Source organism: Nylanderia fulva, unplaced genomic scaffold (genome assembly GCF_048542155.1).
Source record: "Nylanderia fulva isolate GAGA-0341 unplaced genomic scaffold, ASM4854215v1 Scaffold20, whole genome shotgun sequence".
Lineage (NCBI taxonomy): Eukaryota > Metazoa > Arthropoda > Insecta > Hymenoptera > Formicidae > Nylanderia > Nylanderia fulva.
The window spans coordinates 1647380-1670270 of record NW_028190264.1 but is presented as its reverse complement, the minus strand read 5'-3'; the positions used below and the strand labels follow the sequence as shown (position 1 = coordinate 1670270).

At 32.1% G+C, this 22891-nt stretch overlaps 5 protein-coding genes across 5 annotated transcripts; 3 read left to right on the top strand and 2 right to left on the bottom strand.

Moving 5' to 3' along the window:
* Positions 1-72: 72 nt before the first annotated feature.
* Positions 73-8413, bottom strand: LOC114944130 (leucine-rich repeat protein soc-2 homolog). Its single transcript, XM_029319907.2, has one exon. The coding sequence runs from the start codon at positions 8020-8022 to the stop codon at positions 6160-6162; it is 1863 nt and encodes a 620-aa protein (XP_029175740.1). The 5' UTR covers positions 8023-8413; the 3' UTR covers positions 73-6159.
* A 559-nt stretch (positions 8414-8972) lies between these two features.
* Positions 8973-12801, top strand: akirin. The gene is made up of 5 exons (XM_029319928.2): positions 8973-9595; positions 10777-10967; positions 11120-11279; positions 11364-11420; positions 11524-12801. Exons 1-4 carry the CDS (start codon positions 9406-9408, stop codon positions 11372-11374), a joined length of 552 nt encoding a protein of 183 aa, XP_029175761.1. The 5' UTR covers positions 8973-9405; the 3' UTR covers positions 11375-11420; positions 11524-12801.
* Positions 12802-14250: 1449 nt separating this feature from the next.
* Positions 14251-16950, top strand: Arr2 (arrestin 2). Its single transcript, XM_029319776.2, has 7 exons — positions 14251-14396; positions 14488-14609; positions 14739-15038; positions 15147-15374; positions 15452-15640; positions 15844-16012; positions 16193-16950. Exons 1-7 carry the CDS (start codon positions 14330-14332, stop codon positions 16336-16338), a joined length of 1221 nt encoding a protein of 406 aa, XP_029175609.1. The 5' UTR covers positions 14251-14329; the 3' UTR covers positions 16339-16950.
* TfIIEalpha (transcription factor IIEalpha) lies at positions 14734-19480 on the bottom strand. Its single transcript, XM_029319777.2, has 7 exons — positions 19273-19480; positions 18942-19108; positions 18716-18844; positions 18262-18488; positions 17935-18142; positions 17596-17824; positions 14734-17384 (listed from the first exon to the last, which is right to left on the bottom strand). The coding sequence occupies exons 1-7, from the start codon at positions 19397-19399 to the stop codon at positions 17209-17211; spliced, it is 1263 nt and encodes a 420-aa protein (XP_029175610.2). The 5' UTR covers positions 19400-19480; the 3' UTR covers positions 14734-17208.
* A 585-nt stretch (positions 19481-20065) lies between these two features.
* On the top strand, positions 20066-22755 carry LOC114944054 (Glutathione S transferase T3). Its single transcript, XM_029319778.2, has 5 exons — positions 20066-20270; positions 21600-21826; positions 21921-22071; positions 22162-22342; positions 22403-22755. Exons 2-5 carry the CDS (start codon positions 21627-21629, stop codon positions 22558-22560), a joined length of 690 nt encoding a protein of 229 aa, XP_029175611.2. The 5' UTR covers positions 20066-20270; positions 21600-21626; the 3' UTR covers positions 22561-22755.
* The last annotated feature ends 136 nt before the right edge of the window (positions 22756-22891 follow it).

Here is a 22891-nt window from a genome sequence, read left to right as displayed (position 1 = left end):
AATTGTATTAGCAATTTAAACATTTTTACTAAAAGTTCAAAGGAAATTGTGCAAAAAGCAGAAAAATATGAATTTCGGGAAAATATTTCATAATATATTTGTATATTTAGAAATATTTATACAGCGTCTCTCTCATATAATTACGTAATGTACACTGAATTACATTTAATATTACATTCTTGGAATTATATTACACATAACACAATATTTTGTGTATTTTGCTCAATAGACTATTCGATAAATGTTTATTATCTCAGAATAGCGTATTGTGCGTTTGCAACTGTTACGTAAATTTATCGCTTGCAAACCACGGGGACTATGTGCCGTCTATCGATTTGTGTATTTTGCTTTACTTCTTTTTTTAAAACTGTTTAACAGTTTATCACAACGGATTGTATTGTATCACCGATTTTGTGGCAACTTACATGTGAATAGCGCCATGAATTTTCCACACGTGAAGACTTTCATTACGATATCTAGAAACTAATGTGTTAAACGATCGCCACGTTATATCATTTAGATAATCTCGTAACATTAATCTCTCTAATTAACGAATAATAATCTTTAAAATTCCAGCCTTCGTATGTATAGGATATATTCGTATCTGTTACGGCTAAATTTTCCAAAATTCATCATTAATCCTTCGTTTAATTAAAAATGCAATCCAAGATTTTGAAAGCTTGGATATTCTTTTTCTTTAAATTTAATTATTTTGATTTTTTTAATTTCAATATATTGATATCGTGTTTTTTTTTCAACATCTCATCTTGCAACAACAATGAACTTAATAATAATCAAAATATTTAAAATAAGATAATTGCGAAAGTATTAATATACATCCTTGCAATCTCTAAATAAACATAATACGAGCGCATAGATACAATATATAGTTAAAAAAAGAAATGCTAGCATAGATGTATAAAACACTATACTAATACTAAAATCCAAAGACTTCTAAAAAATATAATGCACGCAATACATTATTGTTCCTTACATAACATTACGTATATAATAACACTAGATAAAATTATATATATATATATATATATATATATATATATATATATATATATATATATATAATGATACCTTTTTAAAATAAATCTTTTTTCTAATACCGATAAAACCGCTGACGTTTTTCGACGTCGATAAGACGTATTTCACTATTAATAGTTTCTGTAAGTGGGAGCCCATGGCGACCGTTACGCTGCAACCTTTATCCTATATAATACAATGAAAGGAATTTTCACTTTCAGATTTAATATTCGACATATTCTCAATTAATCAGCAAGAACCTTTGCAAAGTAGTTCTGTCGTACTGTTGTGCACACTGTTGAATTTCACTAATTAATTTTTACAATACATTCTCCTTCACAACGTGATTTTTCATTCGTGATAGATTACAAAATAATAATATGAAAATGCGAGAACGCTTGCTAATTACTTATCTTCAATTTAATAAAATCTAACGATGTTAAAATCATCAATGTAATATCATATGTACAATCTAATGGAGAAACTCTGTAAATTAATTTATTTTTGCTCGATCACGACAATTCCTCAACGACAAAGATTCTTACCGACTTTAAAACAGGAAGCCAGAGACAAATTTTACACAATATTTGCGAGGTGCGAATATGTACGCTTTGATATCTCCTTAAAACTTAGATTCGATAATCAGACACAAATAGATACATATAAAGTGTATATAAATATATATCTATATAAATATATATGCATATATATTTATATACTCATATTAAAGCGAAATTTGCAACGTATTACACATTAAACTTTAACACGGAGAGAAAAAAATATTTTAAACAGAGAATTTGCTAAGTTCCATCTTCTGATTTAAATCCAAATGTCTTTGTTCACGCGAGATTTACAATTCGCACGGAATAACAAACAGATAATACAAAGAGAGAATGTATAGAGATAGCATATAATTAATAAATTGCGCGAGACATGTTTAATGTGTAACGATAGAATTATGCTAAACCATAAATTACAACAGCAATATCAAACACTTTGTAACATTAGAGATCGAAGAAAAATTAGGGGATGACATTTATAATCGCAAATATAGATTATCAAGCATTTTTAGTTACGTAGAAGAAAATGTTTCCCAATTATAATTATAATTGCTGCGTATATAATAAAAGATAGGAACATAAGATTCTCGTTGCAAATAGATATATAAAAGAAGGAAAAACGCTACAATAACTGATAATTGATATTCAGGGATAATTATAGCATTTGAATAAAGATTTCCTCGCCACAACTATATGATAGTTGTAGGTTTTTTTAACAAGATACGCTTATCGTAATCATTTATAAGATAATAGATTACTCCGATACGAAAGAAGCTTCTGTTTTCTTTTTCGCAGAACTAACAACTTTAATTGTGATATATAGAGATTTTTACAGTATTAGACATTAGTTAATTATTAAAAATGCATTAATAATTAATATGTCTGTGCGATTACTGAATAAGCATTTGCAAACTATACACAAAGCAACATGTATAAATTATTTCAAAATTTCACAAATCACTTTTGACGAATGTCTTTTTATTAAAAGAAAATATAAGAGAAATCTGATGATTTTGAATGTAAATTAGATTCTAAATTTAAGAAAAAATAATTTATATATATATATAACATTTTTCTAAAGTGAATTATTATCGATAGAAAAATCAAAATCTAAATCATCAGAGAATCCAAATCCTTGCGATACTTGTTATAATATATATCTTAATTGAATTAAAATTTAATTAATTAAATTACATATAATGTTAAATGCACAATAACAGTATAGAGACCCAATATTTAAGTAAGTCATAAGACATTAAAATTGACGATGAGAACAAATTTGCTAATTGCATTCGCAAATAATGTGGTATAGCCTAATTTATATGACACTACTATACTATTTAACATATACATAGAGAAATACAATCTAATAACATATACACAAGCGAGAAGACTATCGAGAATGAAGAAATTGATAAGCCACAAAGATTCTAAAAGAACTAAAAATCTATAGATTTATAGGCACATTTTTAAATGCGAGCCTGTTTATATATATAGATATAATAATACTTATCTCATAATTATAATAATATATGTAACGCGCATATAAATATATTCATACATAATATATATACATATATATATATATATATATATATATATATATATATATATATATGTATGTATGTATGTATGTATGTATGTTAGATATACATGTAACTTTACAATTACATTGGCACTATTTCTTTGTGCAGAGTTGAGAGCAGAACAACAACGTTGATGACAGAGAGAAATGAGATGTAGCAAGCAAAATTGATCGATTATCATGGAACTTAGCAAAATATAATCTCAAAAAAATGCTCAATATATGTTGCGTACTCCATTTCTTCTTTTACGTTTACATTTGGCAGCGCAATCTTCTTTAATCTAATGAAAGCACACTTTACAGTATAGAAAGCAGGAATGTCTTGACTTACGACATTTTCGAATTATGTTCCAGATTTATTAGTCAGACATGCATCATAACTGTGTTGACTCTAAGACAAATTGATAAATTTCCAACAATAACTAATTTAATAATGGTCTGACTAATTAAAATATAACATTTTTCTTCATCTTCTCTTTGCTAATTCTTTTGAAAATCGAAATATAATTATTACATGAATATCTAAACACAATGTGTCTGTCTTGAAAATGTCAAACGCAAGAAGACATTCCTGATGCTGTGTATACAATGTGGCTTCATTGCTTTAATTGTCGCACGAGAGATACATACTATTACATAAACGAAAACGGAGAAACTTTTCCTTTTTTCTCCTTTTGTACAATTACAAAATATTTTCATTTTTATGTATATTTTTTTCTTCATTTACTTTGCTGTTTTGTAAATTTCTTTTTTTAAACCATCAAATTTGTTTAACATATAGTCTCAAATATGCATTTTACACATTCGATATTTTTCCTTTCTGTATATTCATCTAATCTATATTTATCTAATTTGAACAAAGATGCGGATTATACTATAAAATTTTGGCCTATTTTACTTTAAAAATTATATAAAAAAGAAAAATAATCTTTATACATTTGAAGCAGTAGAGTGTGTACAATATCGTATTAAAACTTATAGATTTATTATTATATAATTTACAATAATTAGCGACAATTATGTACTTGTACTTAATCACGATGATAGAGCAATTATAAGACGAACTCCGTGTGCAATTATTCCTGCACAAAATAGCACAAAATTTTACAATATAATCGCATCTTTGTTTAAATTAAATACGAATAAATATACAAGAAGAGTACTTGAATGTGTAAGATATATATTTGAGACTATTTAAGAAAATTTAAGAAATAGCAAAGAAGTGAACAAAGAGAAATATTATATCTAATGAGAGTAAAGATATTTTAACAAAAGGCAATAATGCATCTTATAATCGCTCCGTCATGAATCATCATGAATCTCTATAAAATATATAATCTAATTATTGACAATAATATAAAAATTAAAAAATATTAATACAATATCGCATACACTCTGTTGCTTCATGATTTTTTTCCTTCTTTGTATAATTCTTACTTTCACAGACATAATAGAGTATAGTATTCTTCGTTTCACTGCTTATTAACATAAATAAAAATTAATATATTTGCTCTTCGGTACGCCCTGTTGAATTAGATAAATATAGCTATAATGTTTCATGTTTCAAAAGAGTGTGACTTCCCGTAGAAAGATCTTAGTATATTTTGTACCTCATAAGGTGACATACACATCGACGAAAAAATGAGAAAAAAATATACGCATATATAACATCAGAATGTATGTATATGGAAACTTATGTGTACCGACGTTCGTTTTGTGTGCACGTTATATTCACAACTTCTCAATTTAATATTTTAATAAAATATCTTTTTTTTCTCGCTTATAATATACACGAAGTACGTTTCAACCTTTTAGTACAACAAACAATGCCGTTGATGTCGATTCTTAACACGTTTTCTTCTTCTATCATTTCTAAATTAAAGATCTTGTCTCACGTGTTTGTACTTATGTAGTAGATGGGACGTTTATATTGTATTCTTTCGTATAATGATACGCTGTTGCACAATTTTCTTTTATATATATATATATATATAGTATATATAAATAAATGTTATAATTATAATTTAAAAAAAATTGTAAGCTACTTTTAATCGACGAATTTTGCTAATAAATAAAATGAAGACTATATTTTACTAAGCTTTAAAAAATAACTGCAACATATATATTAAAATAGTTCTTACGAGAACTAATTATATATGGTTATCTGTTTTATATAAAATATTTTTTCTCTATCATAATCAACATAAGATTTAATTTACATTTGTTTATAAGCAATTTACAAAATGGGAGTTTGTTTATATTTTTCACAATCAAATGAATAAAAAATGAAACAATTGCATCATATTTTAGCAAACTTAACAAATTAATATAATTTAGAATTCTCATATTTTATGCATCTAAAGAAAATAAGCAACTTATTGCGTTACATAAAAATATGCTGTGGACAGTGTATATAATTTTTTAGAAACTATCAATTGAAATGTACTATCAACACGCAGCATGGAAATTACATCTCTTGATAAAGCAGATAAACATATCATAATAAACTAATTGTAAGAGATACTCATATATAAGTATAGTGTATATCATCTTTTTGGAAATTTACATTATGAGCTTTAAAACATCTCAAGTTTTAAAATTGCACAAGAAGACTAATCTACATAATATATATATATATTTCTCTCCCATTTGCAAGAACAATATTCAACAGCACCAATTTAACATTACACTTAATTCATGTTTTGCACTTGAAAAGAAATATCCTTTCGACACCGAAGAAACAAAGCAATCTAATTCGTTTTTATACAGTGTATCTCAGTATTGTTTTACACGTTTTCTCATTTAAAGTGAGATCATTAAAGTGAGAATTAAAGTTCAACAGATAGTCATGTTACAAATATATCTTCCCCTTGAAAACAATTTCTTTCACCGCTTCTCCCTCTACCTTTCTCTCGCAATTAAGAATCGACATCAATGTGGCTCAGCGGCGCGCGAAGACGCGCGGCCTTAATTAATCTGTTACATGGACCGATAGGGTCCCTGCATCTTAAGAAACTGGATCACCAGCGACGGTCCACCGGCCACAATCTCGGCAGGTATCTGCGATAATGGACAATTCTCAATTGACATAATACTGAGATTTGTGCACAGGGCCAGCTCGAACGGTAGATTGTGCAGATTCGCGTTGTCGTTGATGTAGAGCGACTCCAGGTTCTCCAGGGTGCCGATCTCCTCCGGCAGATAATTCAGATTGTTCTCCCCGACGCTCAGGTACGTGAGATTCGTCAGGTGGCCGATCGCGCGCGGCAACGTGACGATCTGATTCGACTGTAGGATCAGCTTCTGCAGCTCGCGCAGAAAACCAATCTCATTCGGCAGGGAGTCGATCCGATTCTCTTCGAGGTCCAACACCCGCAGCTTACGCAGATTCGCTATAGTGGCCGGAATACGCTTCAGCAGATTGTTGGAGAGTATCAGTATCTCCAGACTCTGCAGGCACTGTACGTCGTCCGGGATCTTCATCAGCTGATTCGTACCTAGATTCAGCTCGACCATGTTCACCCAGGTGCCGATGTCCAGGGGCAGAGCGGTCAGCTGATTCTCCTTCATGTTTAGCTTGGTGAGGTTCTTGGCACGGGAGAAGATACCATAAGGTATCTTATCGATCTGATTATGTTCCAGATTGATTGAATAGACGTTTGTGAATTGGGACGGCCCGCCTGACGGATATGCGGTGAAATTGTTCCTGGACAACGTGATGGTCGTTAAATCCGACAAACTGGATAGCAGACCATCTGGAAGCTGCGACACTTGATTACCCTCCACGCTGAACTCGTCCATCATCTTACAGTTGGCCAGCGACTTGGGGATACTGGACAGTCTATTGTAACGAAGACCCAATCTCGTCAACGACACCAGATTGCCGATCGTCTCCGGTATGTCCAGGAGCTCGTTGTGCTGTAGATCCAACGTGGACAGCTGCACGCACTTGCCAATCTCCACAGGCAGGTGCTCCAGATGATTGTGCGAGACGTCAAAAGTGATAAGATTGACAAGCTCGCCTATCCCTGCGGGCAGTTCCTTGATCTTGTTCTCTCGCAGGCTCAACATGGTAAGATTTGTCAGATTTCTTATGTTATCGCTGACATATCTGACCCGATTGAAGCGCAGGAACAACGTGGTGAGCGATGTAAGCTTGTACACGACGTCCGGTATTTCGTTGAGCTTATTGTGCCTGAGATCCAGGACCCGGAGGGACTTGAGATTCTCCAGAGTGTTTGGTAGACTGGTGAGCGAGTTCTCGCTCAACGCCAGAGTCTCCAGGTTCGCCAGGCAGCCGATCTCAGGTGGCAGGGTCGCCAGTTTGTTACCATAAATGTAGAACTCCCGCAGATGAGTCAACTCCCTGACGGAGCTGGGTAAATTCGTGATGCTGGCCTTGCTAAGATCCAATCGTTTCACGCATTCGTCCCGACAGCGAATGAACTCCTTGGCGACATCCAGCTCCGCCTGGATCGGCTTGCTCTTCTTCGTCGTGGGCTTCGGTTTGTTCGACTCCGGATGCTTCACCATGACGGTCTTCTTGGTGTCACCCTGGCCACCACCTCCACCGCTGATGGACGTGGTTGACAGTTTCTTCTCCTTGTTCCCCGGGTGCTCCTTATTGTCGCGCAGCACCTCCATGTCCTCGGGCATGTCGCCGGTGGCGGTGCAGGTGGTCAACCCGCAGCCCTCCAGGTACTCCGGGATGTCCTGCTCCTTCATGTAAAAACTCGGCAGACTGTCGTCTCCGAGACTCGTCGCGCGTTCGCGCTTCGCGTTCGACAGACACACCGTCGATATGTTACCCACGCCCGTCCAGTATTTGCACGACTTTTTCATAACCTATCGCCCGCCGCCGTTGTACCTCCCCCCACCTCCCCCCGCCTCCTCCCCGGGATGTCTCGCGACGACGACGACGTGGTGCACGAGCTAGTACGAGAGAGAAAGAAGGCGAGGCTCGCGCGCTCGCACGCATGTACGCGGACGAACCCACGCATATACGTACTTGTGTCCCCTTGGTCTACCTGGTGAGCCGTCGACGAGGAGATCACTCGCGCCCCCGAGGATGTTGACGCGACGTGCCTTCGACGTTTTATCCTTATTGCGACATCGTGTATATATATATATATATATATATATATATATGTATTTATTTTCGTATACCTGCGACGCGCGTCCGCATAAAATTAACGCTCGGCCGTGATTATTGACATTATCGATGTAGAACTGTCACTTTGGTGTGCGCTTTGCACAAGCAGGCGCTGCGCATGCGCGAACGCGCTAGGGCTTGTATCGGATTGCGCATTGGAATTCGAGATTTAAGATCCTCTCCTCTGATTGGTCAATTTTCAATGCGTCCAATCTCGCATAATTAATAATAATAGCTATATAAATAATAATAGTAATAGTAATAATAATTAAATAGTATTAATAGTAATTAAAAATTTGACACCTAAGCAGACATATATTAAAAAAGTTTTCCTCCACAAAATTTTTTATTAAAAAATGAAATTTCTACAGAAGAATTGTTCTCCTATAAATAATATTCAATAAAAAGAGATATTTGTCATCCAAAAAAGAAAAAATGTCTCCAATGACGTTTCGAGTTTGACAGTTCCGCTAATAGCGGGATCAAAGTCCCTAGCAACCGCGTCCTCCTATTGGCGGAGCTGTCAAACTCGAAACGTCATTGGTCGAACCCGCGGATGCGAGTTCGCCATCATGCATAATACGCGTACTTCGTGCTCTTTAAAATCAAACGAAGAAAGAAAGAGAGAGAGAGCTTGTTCAGCCGGCAGGAGAGACAGAAGAGGGAGGAGTCGCTTACGCGTAGCAGAGAGCGAGCTCGCGAGTAGGATCGGCCATATTGTTCGAGAGCGCAGTGTTTGTTTTGTCGTCGATCGGGAGGGACGAGAAGCCGTGCGCCGAGATCGAGAAAAAAAACGGCGATTTGTCAAACCGAGCTGTCAAACTCGACGCGTGACCGCGCGGTCCCGAGGATATCCCGGACGTCGCGTCGTAGCTCTGCGCCAGATATCGTCGCACCGCTCCCCTTTATCTCCCCGTTGACGACCCTTATACTTCCCCCCTCCTCCATCCCCTTCCCCCCCTCTCCCTCTCCTCGGAGCCGCGGCCCGTAACGCTGGGTGTCAGTCGTACACGGCACGCCAGTGAGCTCGAGAACACCGCGCCACCAGCGTCACCAGCAGAAGAAACAGCACCATGGCGTGCGCGACACTGAAGAGGTCCTTGGAGTTCGACCCGGTGCACAGCCACGGTAGGCCGAGCAAGCGACGGAGGTGCATGCCGATGTCGTGCGCGTCGCCCGGCGCAACCGCGTCGTCGCCACGGGGCGGACCCCTGGCGCAGAAGCCGTCGCCGTTTGGCGAGATAGCGAGCAAATTGACGCCTGGTAATTACCACTGCAGGCTGCGGCCATTTTTTTCCCCCTTCACCTCGCTCCTCTTCTCCGTCGCTCTTATCGGCGTTTCTCCGTGTTTATCTCCGTCTCGCTTTCTCCTCCTCTCTCTCTCTCTTTCGCTCCTCTTGGGCCCCTTGTAAGCACATCTAGGGCGGAAAAGAGACGGAGCTCGGGAAGGAATGAAGGAAAGAGAGAGAGAGAGGGATGGCGAGTAGGGGCGGTTAAAAAGCTCTAGTGATTTAAAACCCGTATTCGGGGACTCTCCTTAAGAAGGGAAGGGGGCGGCACGCGTAAATCATATGGTAATGTAGTAACGGACGCGCTCAGGGATATTCGGGTTTACGTTCCATTCTTCTTGGGATTTTTTTTTTTTTTTTTTTTTTTTTTTTTTCCGAGGAAGAATGCAAAGGTACAGCCAGAAATGAATTTTGTCTTCTGCACGTGACAAGGATTTATGTCGATGCATAGATACAGTAACGTGTGATGCAAAATAACATTGTTATATATATATGTTGAAAATGATGTTTCATTTTTGAAGGAAAATCAGCGTTGAGAGACATTTGTCTTGTCAGCAGAGACATGCTTGAAATGTGATTGGATGATTATTAAGTGTATTTGAATTGGAAGGGCAACAGCATATTATTCAGATATTTATTTTGTAATTTTTATTTTAAATAAATTATATATGCGAGTTAAAAATTAGGAACTTATACAGAACATTATAGACTGCAAGAACTATGATGAAGAAATAGGAAGAAATGGAAAGGAAATTGAATATTAGAGGATACACAAACTTGAGCAACATGATATATACACAAATTGTTATAAAAAAGAAGAAAATGTAAAGAAAAAACTTTTTATAGAAAACTGCATATCATGCTTCAAATCTCATAATATTATGCATATGATATATATTTGAATAATATAATTTATTTAAATAATAAATAATAAATTGATTTATATTTAAATATCTGAAATTTTTAATATTTAAATAAACATTGTTTGAATAAACAGGAATATTTAAGAAAAAATTGAAACATTACATTAATTTACGTCACATGTATATATATATATATATATATATATATATATATATATATATATTATATATTACATATTTTTATGTATATTTATATTTTAAAAAATATCATTGCATATGTATTCTTATGCAGAAAAAATGGCTGCCAACATCAGAGAAGAAATTCGCAGATTGCAACGGCGTAAGCAATTATACTTTCATCCACAAACTAATGGTGGCGATTCATCAGACATGGAAGGCCCTTCCAGTCCTTCTGGCTCTTCTTCGACTCCCTTTAGTCATAACTTTAGTGGAAAGGAAAAACCCCTATTCACATTTAAACAGGTAGAATTCTTTGATTAGTTGCATGTTGTCTAACAAAAAAATTTACTTTTTAAAATGTGGTTTTTTTTAGATAGATGAATATTTATTATTATAATAAATTTATTTACAGTAATTATTGGTTTGTTTAGATTTATCCATAAAAATGGTTTTAGGTTGGCTTGATCTGCGAACGAATGCTCAAGGAGCAAGAAACGCAAATTCGCGAAGAATATGATAAGATCTTACATTTAAAATTGTCTGAACAGTACGACGCTTTTGTCAAATTCTCATTTGATCAGATACAAAAGAGCGTGTCCGCGGATGTACCGAGTTGTAAGTATTTATTTTTAAAATCATGTCTGCACGTTTATTTCTGCTTTTTGTTCTTCATATACAACTTGCAATTTTTATTTTCAGATTTATCATAAGAAAAGAGTCTTATTTATAAGGAGATATTTCTGTGAAGAACATTAGGTAAGTTTAAAAAAACAATTTTTTTTTAACCATGAAATCTCAAATTAATAAAATATAAAGACATCAATTTGAAAGTTTTTTACAACATTTTATCGTATTGTAGATTTCTACTGTGTGAGACAAATTTTGCTTACGCTGAGATTTGCAGTATTGTCTTGCTGCAAAAATCATCTCTAAAAGAATAAGAAATGATGTTTTTATCAAAAGGTCGAATGGAAAGAAAAGGCTAAAAAAAGCGAAAGAAAAAAATAATAATTAATGACGTAAGTTCATAGAAAAAACAAAAAAAAATACAGAATTGCGTCGAATTACAAATTACGAAAATTTACTATGTATACTTTCGAGACTAACATATTTGTACTGTTCAACATTAGAAGTGCGCTGGTATCAGGGAACTGATTCTACTTATGTACAAATGTTATTACGGTTGAAAATATGATACATTTGCAGTGTAGCTTGATATCCAGCTGAAAGAGGGAGAGAGAAAGAAAGAGAGAGAGAGAACTAAGAAATTTTTTCTCCTAGCTTGTCATATAAATATATTTTTCTCTTAGCTCATTTAAGAGAGGTCATAAAACGCGGACAGAAATTTTTGAGATTTCATACACGTTATGCAGATAGAGCATTGTGTTAAATGCTAAGTGATGTATTCCATATAATTTTTTCTTTACTCATCTTGATGCTATGATATAATTTAGATATTGCTCAAGTATATATGACAAACAATGCTCTAAGTATCTTAACGCAAACGTGTATTATGCATTTCGCGAAATTCGAGACAGGTAATGCGCGTGATTTAAAAAAAAAAAGATTGCCTTTCCTGAGCTCTAATTGCTCTGCGAGAAGCGAGATGACGTTTAGAATTCAATGTATGATTGCGTAAATTAAATAGTTCTATGAATTATTTGTACACCGAAATCTACACGTGAAAGATACACTAGCGTAACTTGTTAAATGGATAGTAAATTTATTTCGATTAGTTGTAATAAACTCGCATCGAGAAGATTCGAAGTTTTTTGTTTGAAAACTAGAAAATTTGCCATTCTGTGTAAAGATATGATTATAAAATTATAAAACTTAATATACTTTGCAGTTATATTTGTGTTTCACCCTTTATTAAAAATTGTTTATGAAAAAAAAGGAAGACGATCTCATTTAAGATATAACGTTTACAAGAGCTGTAAAAGTGTTGGATTAATATTTGTAGATTATAGTAGGCATTGTACGAAGACATTGTGAAGTATAAGTATTTGGAATAAAGATTTCATAAAATCTTGTCACATACAGTATTTCTGTTCCCTGGTAGCAACGAATTTCTGTGTAGTTGTAATAAAAAAAAAAGTGCTGAATAATGAATATAATTATATACCATACTCTTTAACTGTGCCTATTATTATATAAAAATATTTATCACGATTATTATTAATACTGTTATTATTTACTGTTATCGTCATTTCGTATACATAAATTTTTTTTAGTATACAATAAAATTCTTTTTACGTTGCAATATACTGAATTCTTAGTGCAGATTTTTTTTAATTCGAGAAAAAGATAGTCTTGCGATCCTTGACTGCATCCATTGTGGCGAAAATTTTTATTTCTCCGAGAAAAGAGGAAAAATATTATAAGGCATCGAGGGAAATTTTCAGGAAAAAAGTTCTTTCGTAAATACAAAATATAAAAATAATTTTCGACCGCGCTACTATACTTTTTTACGATCGTAATTATTAATCGAGTAAACAATATCTCATATTTCGAGGGGCATTCAAATTACTACTGCCTTTTTTGTATTGTGCAAAAGAAAAGGAAAATGTTTCTCAGTTACCATGATATTTTTGGGAGTATGTCGATGAGGTGCTCATATGCTCGTACACATATACACAAAAGCGACACACAGAAAAAAAATATGTTATATCGATTGTCTATAAATTACTGAATGTGAGAAAACGAAAAGAGAAATTACAAAGAAATATAAGCGAGTTTTTTTAATTGTTAACACACTAATATCTATTTGAAGCTCGCGATAGGTATTGTTATCATTAAGGAAACCCGTAGAAACACACAAGCGATCGTGTGAAATTTCAGGGGATTTTATTTCGATTACAAGAGATACCTCCGTATTATATTGTATAAACATTCTATTATCGAAATAAAAATAAACGTAAGACTGAACAAAAAAAGAAGAGTTTTCTTATTTCTATCGAATATAAGTTTTATATACACAGACAATTTAATGTCTCAAACTAAGTTAAAAAAAATCTTAATAAACGCTGGATCCATAAATCAACTATTTCTAAGATATTTGCTATATCTCATATAACTTAACTTACCTATAATTTAATTTATCCATATTCATATAAATATAAGTGAATTAAATTAAATTATAAGTAAATTAAGTTATATAAGATAGCAAATAAAAATCTTAAAAATGGCTTATTTGCGGACCCATGTTTATTACAGCTTTTCGACTTGATTTTGGAAATAGTAAATCTCCTTTACAATATTTTACCTTTTTTTCAACACTTTATATATATTTGTGTGTGTGTGTGTGTGTGTGTGTGTATACTTACTTACTTGGCAGTTATAAGTTTTGCAGGAGAATGTCTCCTACATAAAGAGATTCTTTGTATTAAATATTATATTGCAATAGTATTATTAAAATATTTATAATTTACGGTGCATAGCGACTCGCACATTGATTCTTTCTGCGTAATAATTCGCAATCCTCTTAAATCAGTTCTGTAACAAAGTAATCCCGTTAGTTATAATACGGCTTCAAAGTGAAAGAAGAAGCCCCAGCAAGACTATATGAAGATCTACTCTTGGTTCTCCAGACGTGTCACTTCTGGGCGGGAAATAAATTTCTCTGCTAAATCACTCGTCCGTTTAGAAAAAATTTCAGAAACAAGATGTTTCCTCTATTGTTTTTGGCCTACGTTGTAGCCGTTAAGGTATTCAAGAAGACCACCCCTAATGGTGAGTTTACTCAACTGTCAAATCTCTTCTTCTTCTTTTTCTTATCCTTAAGCGCTTAATAATATTAATAATGTGAAAATATTTTATTCAGGCAAAGTTACGGTGTATCTGGGCAAGAGAGACTTCATCGACCATCTAGATCACGTTGATCCCATCGACGGCGTCATCGTCGTAGAGAATGATTACCTGCAGGGACGCAAAATTTTTGGTCAGGTGAATAAAATTCTAACTTATAGTACATATATTACATATTTCTTATAGGATCGTATTCTCGTTTTGAAACATTCTCCAAATCTTTTTCGTTAATAAATGATATTGTAATATTTTATCGCATATATTTAGGTCTCGACAACGTACCGATATGGTCGCGAGGAAGACGAAGTCATGGGAGTCAAGTTCAGCAAAGAGCTGGTGTTGTGTCGCGATCAGGTTGTTCCATTGAAGAAGGAGAAGCAGGAGACCACACCGATTCAGGAACGCTTGCTGAAGCGTTTGGGTTCGAATGCATTCCCGTTCACGTTCCACTTTCCGCAGACTGCTCCGTGCTCGGTTACTCTTCAGCCTGGCGACGACGATCAGGGAAAACCCTTGGGAGTTGAATATATTGTGAAAGTATTCGTCGCGGATAGCGAAGAGGACAAGGTATCGAAATAAGGGAAAAATAAATGATAATAAATAAATGCAAAATTATAAAATTAAAAAAAAATAGAATATCTGCAAAAATGTGTTTTTTTACTTATTTTCTTTCAGGGACACAAAAGGTCCTCTGTAGCGTTAGCCATTAAGAAGCTACAATATGCTCCGTTGACGCGAGGTCGCCGACTTCCCAGCTCTTTGGTATCTAAGGGATTCACCTTCTCCCAAGGTAAATTAAACTTGGAAGTTACACTGGACAGAGAGATTTATTACCACGGTGAGAAAGTTGCGGCGAACGTCACAGTTACAAATAATTCCCGAAAAGCGGTGAAAAACATCAAGGTGAATATTATAAAATTAAATAATCGAGTAAATCTCAGACGCCAGATTTTACCATCATTGTCATATTCTTTCCACAGTTGTACGTGGTTCAACATTGCGAGGTGACTATGGTGAATGCCCAATTTTCGCGGCACGTGGCTAGCTTGGAGACTCGCGAGGGTTGTCCGATCACACCTGGTGCATCCTTCACGAAACAGTTCTATCTTGTGCCTTTGGCCAGCAGCAACAAAGATCGTCGTGGCATCGCTCTCGACGGACATCTTAAAGTATCTAAAATAACAAGTCCTACAATAGTGTTAAATACTGAAATATATGAAGTTTATACAATGTTTATTTTTAACAATATTATATATATATAATTAAAATTATATAATAATATTGTAAAAATATATATAAATATATATGCAATCTGTAGTAACATACCTAAAAATATTTTGACATTTATGACAATCTATTTTAACTTCATCAGGATGACGACGTAAATCTGGCATCCTCGACTTTAGTCGCCGAAGGCAAGTGTCCGGCTGAAGCCTTGGGTATCGTGATTTCTTATTCTATCCGAGTTAAGCTGAATTGCGGTACCCTGGCTGGCGAGCTGATCACTGATGTTCCATTCAAATTGATGCATCCAGCTCCTGGTGCGTAGCTTTACATTATTTTAATACATTTGTATATTGTAATTATTCACATATAAAAATTTTTAATTTAGCTACAAAAATTTAATTCACATATTTAAATTAACACACATACGATTTAACTTGAAGATTAAATTTCTCTTATTAGTTGAAAGATTCATTCAAGCATTTCCTTTTATGCAGGTGTCCTTGAGAAAGAAAAGGCCATGCTGAAGAAGAGCAAGAGCATTGAGAGAGCACGTTACGAGAACTCTTGCTATGCCAACGATGACGACGATAATATAGTATTCGAAGACTTTGCTCGTTTGCGTTTAAACGAACCAGAGTAAATCAAAAGTCGCTTTGTCTCGCGACTGATTACTTCAAAAGAATCCGGAGCTTTCTGCTCATAGTGGATTATTTTCTTTATATTTAAATAACAATTAAAATTGAGAAATAAATTATTAAAATAAAAAAAACTCGTCTTTAAAAATATTTAATTATCTTATATAAAATTTATTTAAAATGAGTTTCTCTTTGGATTCTTTTGATATATTTAGTGAACGAGCAATATTAAATAAACGTAGGTGAAGAAACATTAACTATATTATGGAATTGTTAAGAAGATAAAAATGATGAAAAAAATACAAAAAAAGCGAAAAGATAACTAATTAATAAAAATCTCAGAATTTCTGTGCGATGGTGGTGATCGGACAGAAATTCACTGCGAGAACAAAAAAAAAAGAAAATATCAAGTAAGCTTATTGAATTATTCATGTTTGATTCAGTTTGAAAATTTCCCGTTTTACCAGAAGTGACATGGTATTATTCATCTTAATTATTTTCTTATGTTTTACAGAGTATTCCTTCTCCCCACTCTGTTTATTTATTACTAAAAAATCTGTTGTAACAGTATTGTTCAGTTGCGATTATATTAGAAAATATATAATTGTAAAAATGCATCTTTTTATCTTCTTTCTTTTAAACCAATTAATTCTTCAGATGCGAAAAATATAGCATATATACATCTACTATATTTATCAATATAAAGAATCACAAACTGATTCAACAGAGTTGTTAACGCCATCATGAAAAGATACTATGTACTCCAAAATTATACATTTTATGACTATATAAAAAATATTACAGGGAACAACGAGAAAGATATCAAATCAATATCAGTCTTATATAGAGCATTGAAGATGCTCGTTGTTCTTCGTCTAATCGTACATATGTGAATAATATTCCTGATACGTCTGAATGTAAGCTTCCTTCTCTATTGGAGTCATTTCTGCGATTAGGGTATCGTTAACATCGGTGATCGCGACAGTTTTACCGCCGACACTAACGGTTGGTACGAGCTCATCGTCCTCGGAATCCATCATCTCCACTTCACCTGCAAATTAATTGATAAAATTCAAAGATTCACAGATTAATTGTCAATTTTTCATCATTCTGCATTTCAAGGTTTTTCACTTGATCTTATGTTTAAATGATTTATTAATTAACAAATTAATTATCCTAATGTTAAAATTTCTGTTGTTTAATATATACGATAGACTTAATATATTTAATATATATAATTTTTAGTATATAATTTTTCATACCAGTATCAACAGTTTGCATTTCCGCATCTTCCTCATTATCGCTACTATCGCTGGATTCTTGTGGAAGCGCTGCTTTAATAGATGCCGCGGAATTAATACCGCCCTTCTTCCCATGAGCCAATAACACCGACATGATATCTTCACCCTGCTTATTATTCGTCGTAGTTGCGTTTGTGGCAGTAGCTGCAGCTTTGTCCAAGATACTTTCTTGTGTATTTACACCATCAGCCTATGAGATAATTACATGAATCAAGACACAGAATATATAAATATATATATATATATATTTATTTATTTATTACACAAATATATATATATATATATAACAAAATAATATACCTGTGAACCATCAGAATTGATAATTGTGCTTTCTGTCATCCATATAGGTCTCTCTTTTCTGTGATTTGCCGCATTATCGTCTGGAGATTCGTCTCCGATAGTAACATCCACTCTAGTCTCTTCTACCATAAAACCTGAGCCTCTGGTAGCTTCACCTGACCATTGTTCATTAGGTGTCCTAAGACTACTTGGTTTTCTCGTGTCGATACTGTAGAACATAATATTATTTGAATAACAAATAGTAAAAATGATAAAAATGATCAAAACTGTCAAAATAATAATTTAATTACTGTATCATCCTGTATATATGGATTCTTGAAAACTTACCCTCGAATAATATTGATGTCAACAGGCTCTGGTTCTAATATCTCAGGTGCCAATTTGATTCCTTCTACTTCCCTCAATAGTATATACAATGGTTCCAATTGTTCATTGAATTTTGCTAATAATAATCTGGAATCTTTTTTTGGAAGAGCAGATTGATCTTCGTCTACTATTTCCTGGCAATATGTACACTTAAATTCATTACTTCTCATGTCAAAAAGTTGATCCGCCTATACAAGAGTTTAAGTTGAAGTTTTGTCTGTTATAATAATTGCCTTAAATTAATATTATAATAATATAATAATATAATACATTAGTTTTATATTTTTAAAAATTAAATAATATTATATTTTCATTATATAGTATGTTATTCTATTTTATTACAATGTAAAAACGTAATCATAAAATAGAATTTAATTCTTAAAATTCATAACTTATATCACATTATCATACTTACTTCAAGATCTGTAAATGTTTTTAAACAACTTGGACACTTAAAGCTAGCCCTACTGGTTGCATCTCTCTCTTCAGTTTCCATTCTTTTCCTCATCAAGTCGAGTTTGTACTTAACAACATTTACAAAGGTCTAAAAGAGAGATACAAATTTTCATCATCTACATATCTCATTAGTCTCACATTAATTCCTATACTGTCGAGTAAAAGAAAATCACAATTATTCGTACTTTGTAATTAATGAAGTAGTAATTAACTTTCTGTGCTTTGCCATCCGATCCTGTTTCCATCTTCAACCTAACTTGAATAAACTTATCGTTTCGTAACGTTGATATCCTGGCTCTCAACATTTTGCGTTCAAACTTCAGCAGTTCACAAATGTCATCTTCTTTCATACCTGTACAAGAGTGCAATATTTTTCAAATTTAATGTTATATATATTAAATATTAATAGAATTATATACATTATATATATTATATATATTAAATATTAATAGAATAAATATTAATAGAGTTATTCTGATTGTAGAATTTTTTGGACAATACTTGGATGTCACTTACATGGATTCCTAACCAGCATATCCACAATTAAAGCATCCTCTATCGTATAAAATCCACGCACAACAAGACGTGCTAGTTGTTTCAAACTACTCGGTACCTCAGTCACCAGTCTCTCTTCACCACTCATATTTCACGTAAATTTGACATACAAATGATAATAAATATGCAACTACACTCGAAGACCGCCGAAGATGCTGAAGACCGAGCTGGGAAAATCTAGACGACTGTCTGCAGAGGAGTGATATGGGCGCGAAAGTTTTGGCTCAACGTACAACGGAGGATTACAACTTTTATTTTTTATTGTTTATTATCTACGACGCAATATTTATTTTCTTTTAAATTTAAATATTAATATAAAAATTTAATTTTCATATTTATAAAATAATTTTACTTTGTATTTTAATAAATGTACCTTTGTTTTTGAATTCTAGTAAGGTTTTTGTCAGTTTCCCTTACCCTTGCAACAAATGTTGGTATTCCATAATTTTCTTGCCAAATAAAATTTTTTAGTTTGTTATATATCTTGTTTAAAGTTATTTTTATATCCCTCCGTCTTGTTTATCTTTTATTTATAAAAATTTACAAAATTATAAAATTATAAACTTAGAACGTTATACGGGTGATTAACGGTACACCTTTTTACATATGGAGTTACTTCACTGATACTACGTTCGCCGCGCATGCGCGAGAAAAGCGGGCCCGTCTAACAACACTGGGGAAAGCGTCTGCTAATAATTTCAACTCTGCACATGCGCGAATTTTTCGCGTTTTAGTTTACTCATAACTCAAGAGATGGCGCTGAAACCTGAGTTAACCTTTCACCCTGTTTATTAAAAAGACCTGCTACTTTTTTGCTTTCGTTCGAGTTTTCTCAAGAACGACCTATTTGTATCTTACGTGGTATCTTATATAGGTGGGATTTTTATCTCTCAGGCCAGTCAATCCAAGGAACAAGAAGGAGAAACTCAACTATTATCAAAACCTGTTGCATTTGCATCGTAAGTATATATATATATTTCTTATCGAGACCAAATTCCATATTTTTAATATATGTATTTCAATAATGTTTTTGCTTGTGGATATTACTTAATTATTGCGAAGTCATGTTCAATCAAGTTTATCAAGAATAAATGCTAGTAATTATACACTATTTAAAATTTAAATTTTAAATCATAATAAAGGATACTAAAATATTACAAAAATGTGCGACGTTTCTTTATATTATATCTAAATTTTTCTAAGTTTTTGTCAATGTATGAAATTATATATATAATTATATGTATAAAATACAGAGTTGGGTAATAATTAGTTAATAACTTTTAACTTAGGTTAGTTAATTTAAAATGTATTAATTTTTACCTTTAACTAGTTATTTTTGACCTTAAACTTAATTATTAACTTTTTTCTTAAGTTAAATTTTTTTATCTCTGAATATCGCATTATTATTTTTTTTATAAGTTATAAACGCATTATTTTAAAATTAAAGTATTAATTATTAATTTTTATGTTCATATTTGTCTCTTTCTCATCAATTGTATAATTATTAAAAAATATATTTCTATATAAAAATCAAAATTTGTTATTTGTTATTATATATTTTAAAAGAATTAATAAACAAAATTCTAATTTAATATAAATAATATTTTTAAAAATTAACTTTTGATTTATCTTATCAGTTAATTTAATCAACTTTAATTGAGTTAATTTTTTGTTTATAAAACTTAACTAAATTAATTTTATAAGCAACTATAACTTTAACTTATAGTTTAAAAAAAAATTAATATAACTTATATCCAACCTTGATAATATATATAATTATATATAAAATGTAGAATTTTTATATTTATAAATATTTATGTCATTTTTAATTTCAGATAGTGATTTTATCATATAAATAAGTATCATTTAACTTGTAAAAATTATTTAATCTAAAACAAGTTATATAATGTTTCTCATATAAATTTTTCAATACTCGAAAAATTGTCTTATGAATTAATAAGAAAGTATATTTTACAAAGAGATTTATTAATAGATGTATTATATAATATATATAAAAGTGTCGATAAAGTCGTAACTTACTGACGTATACACGGTGTGTCGAAAAAAAATTTTAAACCAACGTATTCACGAAGTAGAAAAAGAAAAAACTTTAACTGATTATTATATGTAATATATAGTTTTAAATATATAATATATATGTATATAATATATGTCATATATATACACATATTTATTTTTTTAACATATTATATTTATTAAAAATTCAAATAAAAAAAGAATAATACATTTTATTTAGTTTTTTACTTTTGTTTTTGTTCCTTTTCTAGAAAAAAATATTTAGTATTTACTCAAATATGACTTTAAAGTTATATTACGATTTACTCTCACAACCATCGAGAGCCCTATACATATTTCTCAAAATATGTGACATACCTTTTGAGAATAAGATTGTAAACTTGAAAAATCTCGAACAATATACGACAGAGTTTGAACAGATTAATCCATTCAAGAAAGTTCCTGTCATGGAGCACAATGGTTTCAAGCTTACTGAAAGGTACTATTTTTTTTTTTTTTTCTAAAAAATAATAAATATGAAATTTATGTTTTTAATTTAATTATTCTAATTATTATCTTTAACTGTTTTTTAGTGTAGGGATTGCACGCTATATATGTAGAGAATTTAAAGTAAATGATCACTGGTATCCATTGGATTCAAAACGTCAAGCAAAAGTTGATGAATATCTCGAATGGCAACATCTCAATACAAGATTACATTGTGCTTCGTACTTCTTAGTAAAGGTAATGCATTATCATTTTTGCATATATTTTTTTTATGTATCTGCTGCATAAAAATATGTTTAAAGATTCTTTTTGTTCTTTATATTCTAGTTCCTTAATCCAATTATGCAAAAAAGACCACCAAAACCAGAAAAAGTGGCTGAATTTGAATCACGTATGAATGATTGTCTTGACATTATTGAAAATGTATGGCTAAAAGATAAGCAATTCTTAGTTGGAAACACGATCACTGTAGCTGACATATTTTGTGCCTGTGAACTGGAGCAACCACGTAAGTTATATACATTTTTTTTATTTAAGTAATTTTAATAACAAGAAATTCTTTTTATAGGTATGGCTGGTTTTGATCCGAAAAAGGGAAGACCAAATCTAACTGCTTGGATGGAAAAAGTTATTGAAGAAACAAGTCCATATTATCAAGAAGCTCATAAATTTTTAAATAAAATTGCTGAAGCCCCACCACGTCAAAGCTTCAATTTTAAGCTTTAATTTTAAAGCTTAACACTTATATACATCGCATGTTTTAATCGACAAATGGTGAATATTTAATACTTTTGAGGTAAAAATGGGCTATATATATAATTTTTTTGTTGATATTTTATATTGAATATTTTATATTGAACAAATTAATATGAAGGTTTGTATGTGTTGTTATATTATAAATATTAAGAAATTCACATGTCATTTATTTTTATTTTTTATTTATTTGCATCCATTTAAACAAATGTGGTGCTGCAATTTCTTTACAAATTTTTATAAAAGTATAAAAACTTGATTATAGTTTTACATATATAACAATTAGAAAGCATTGAAACAAATA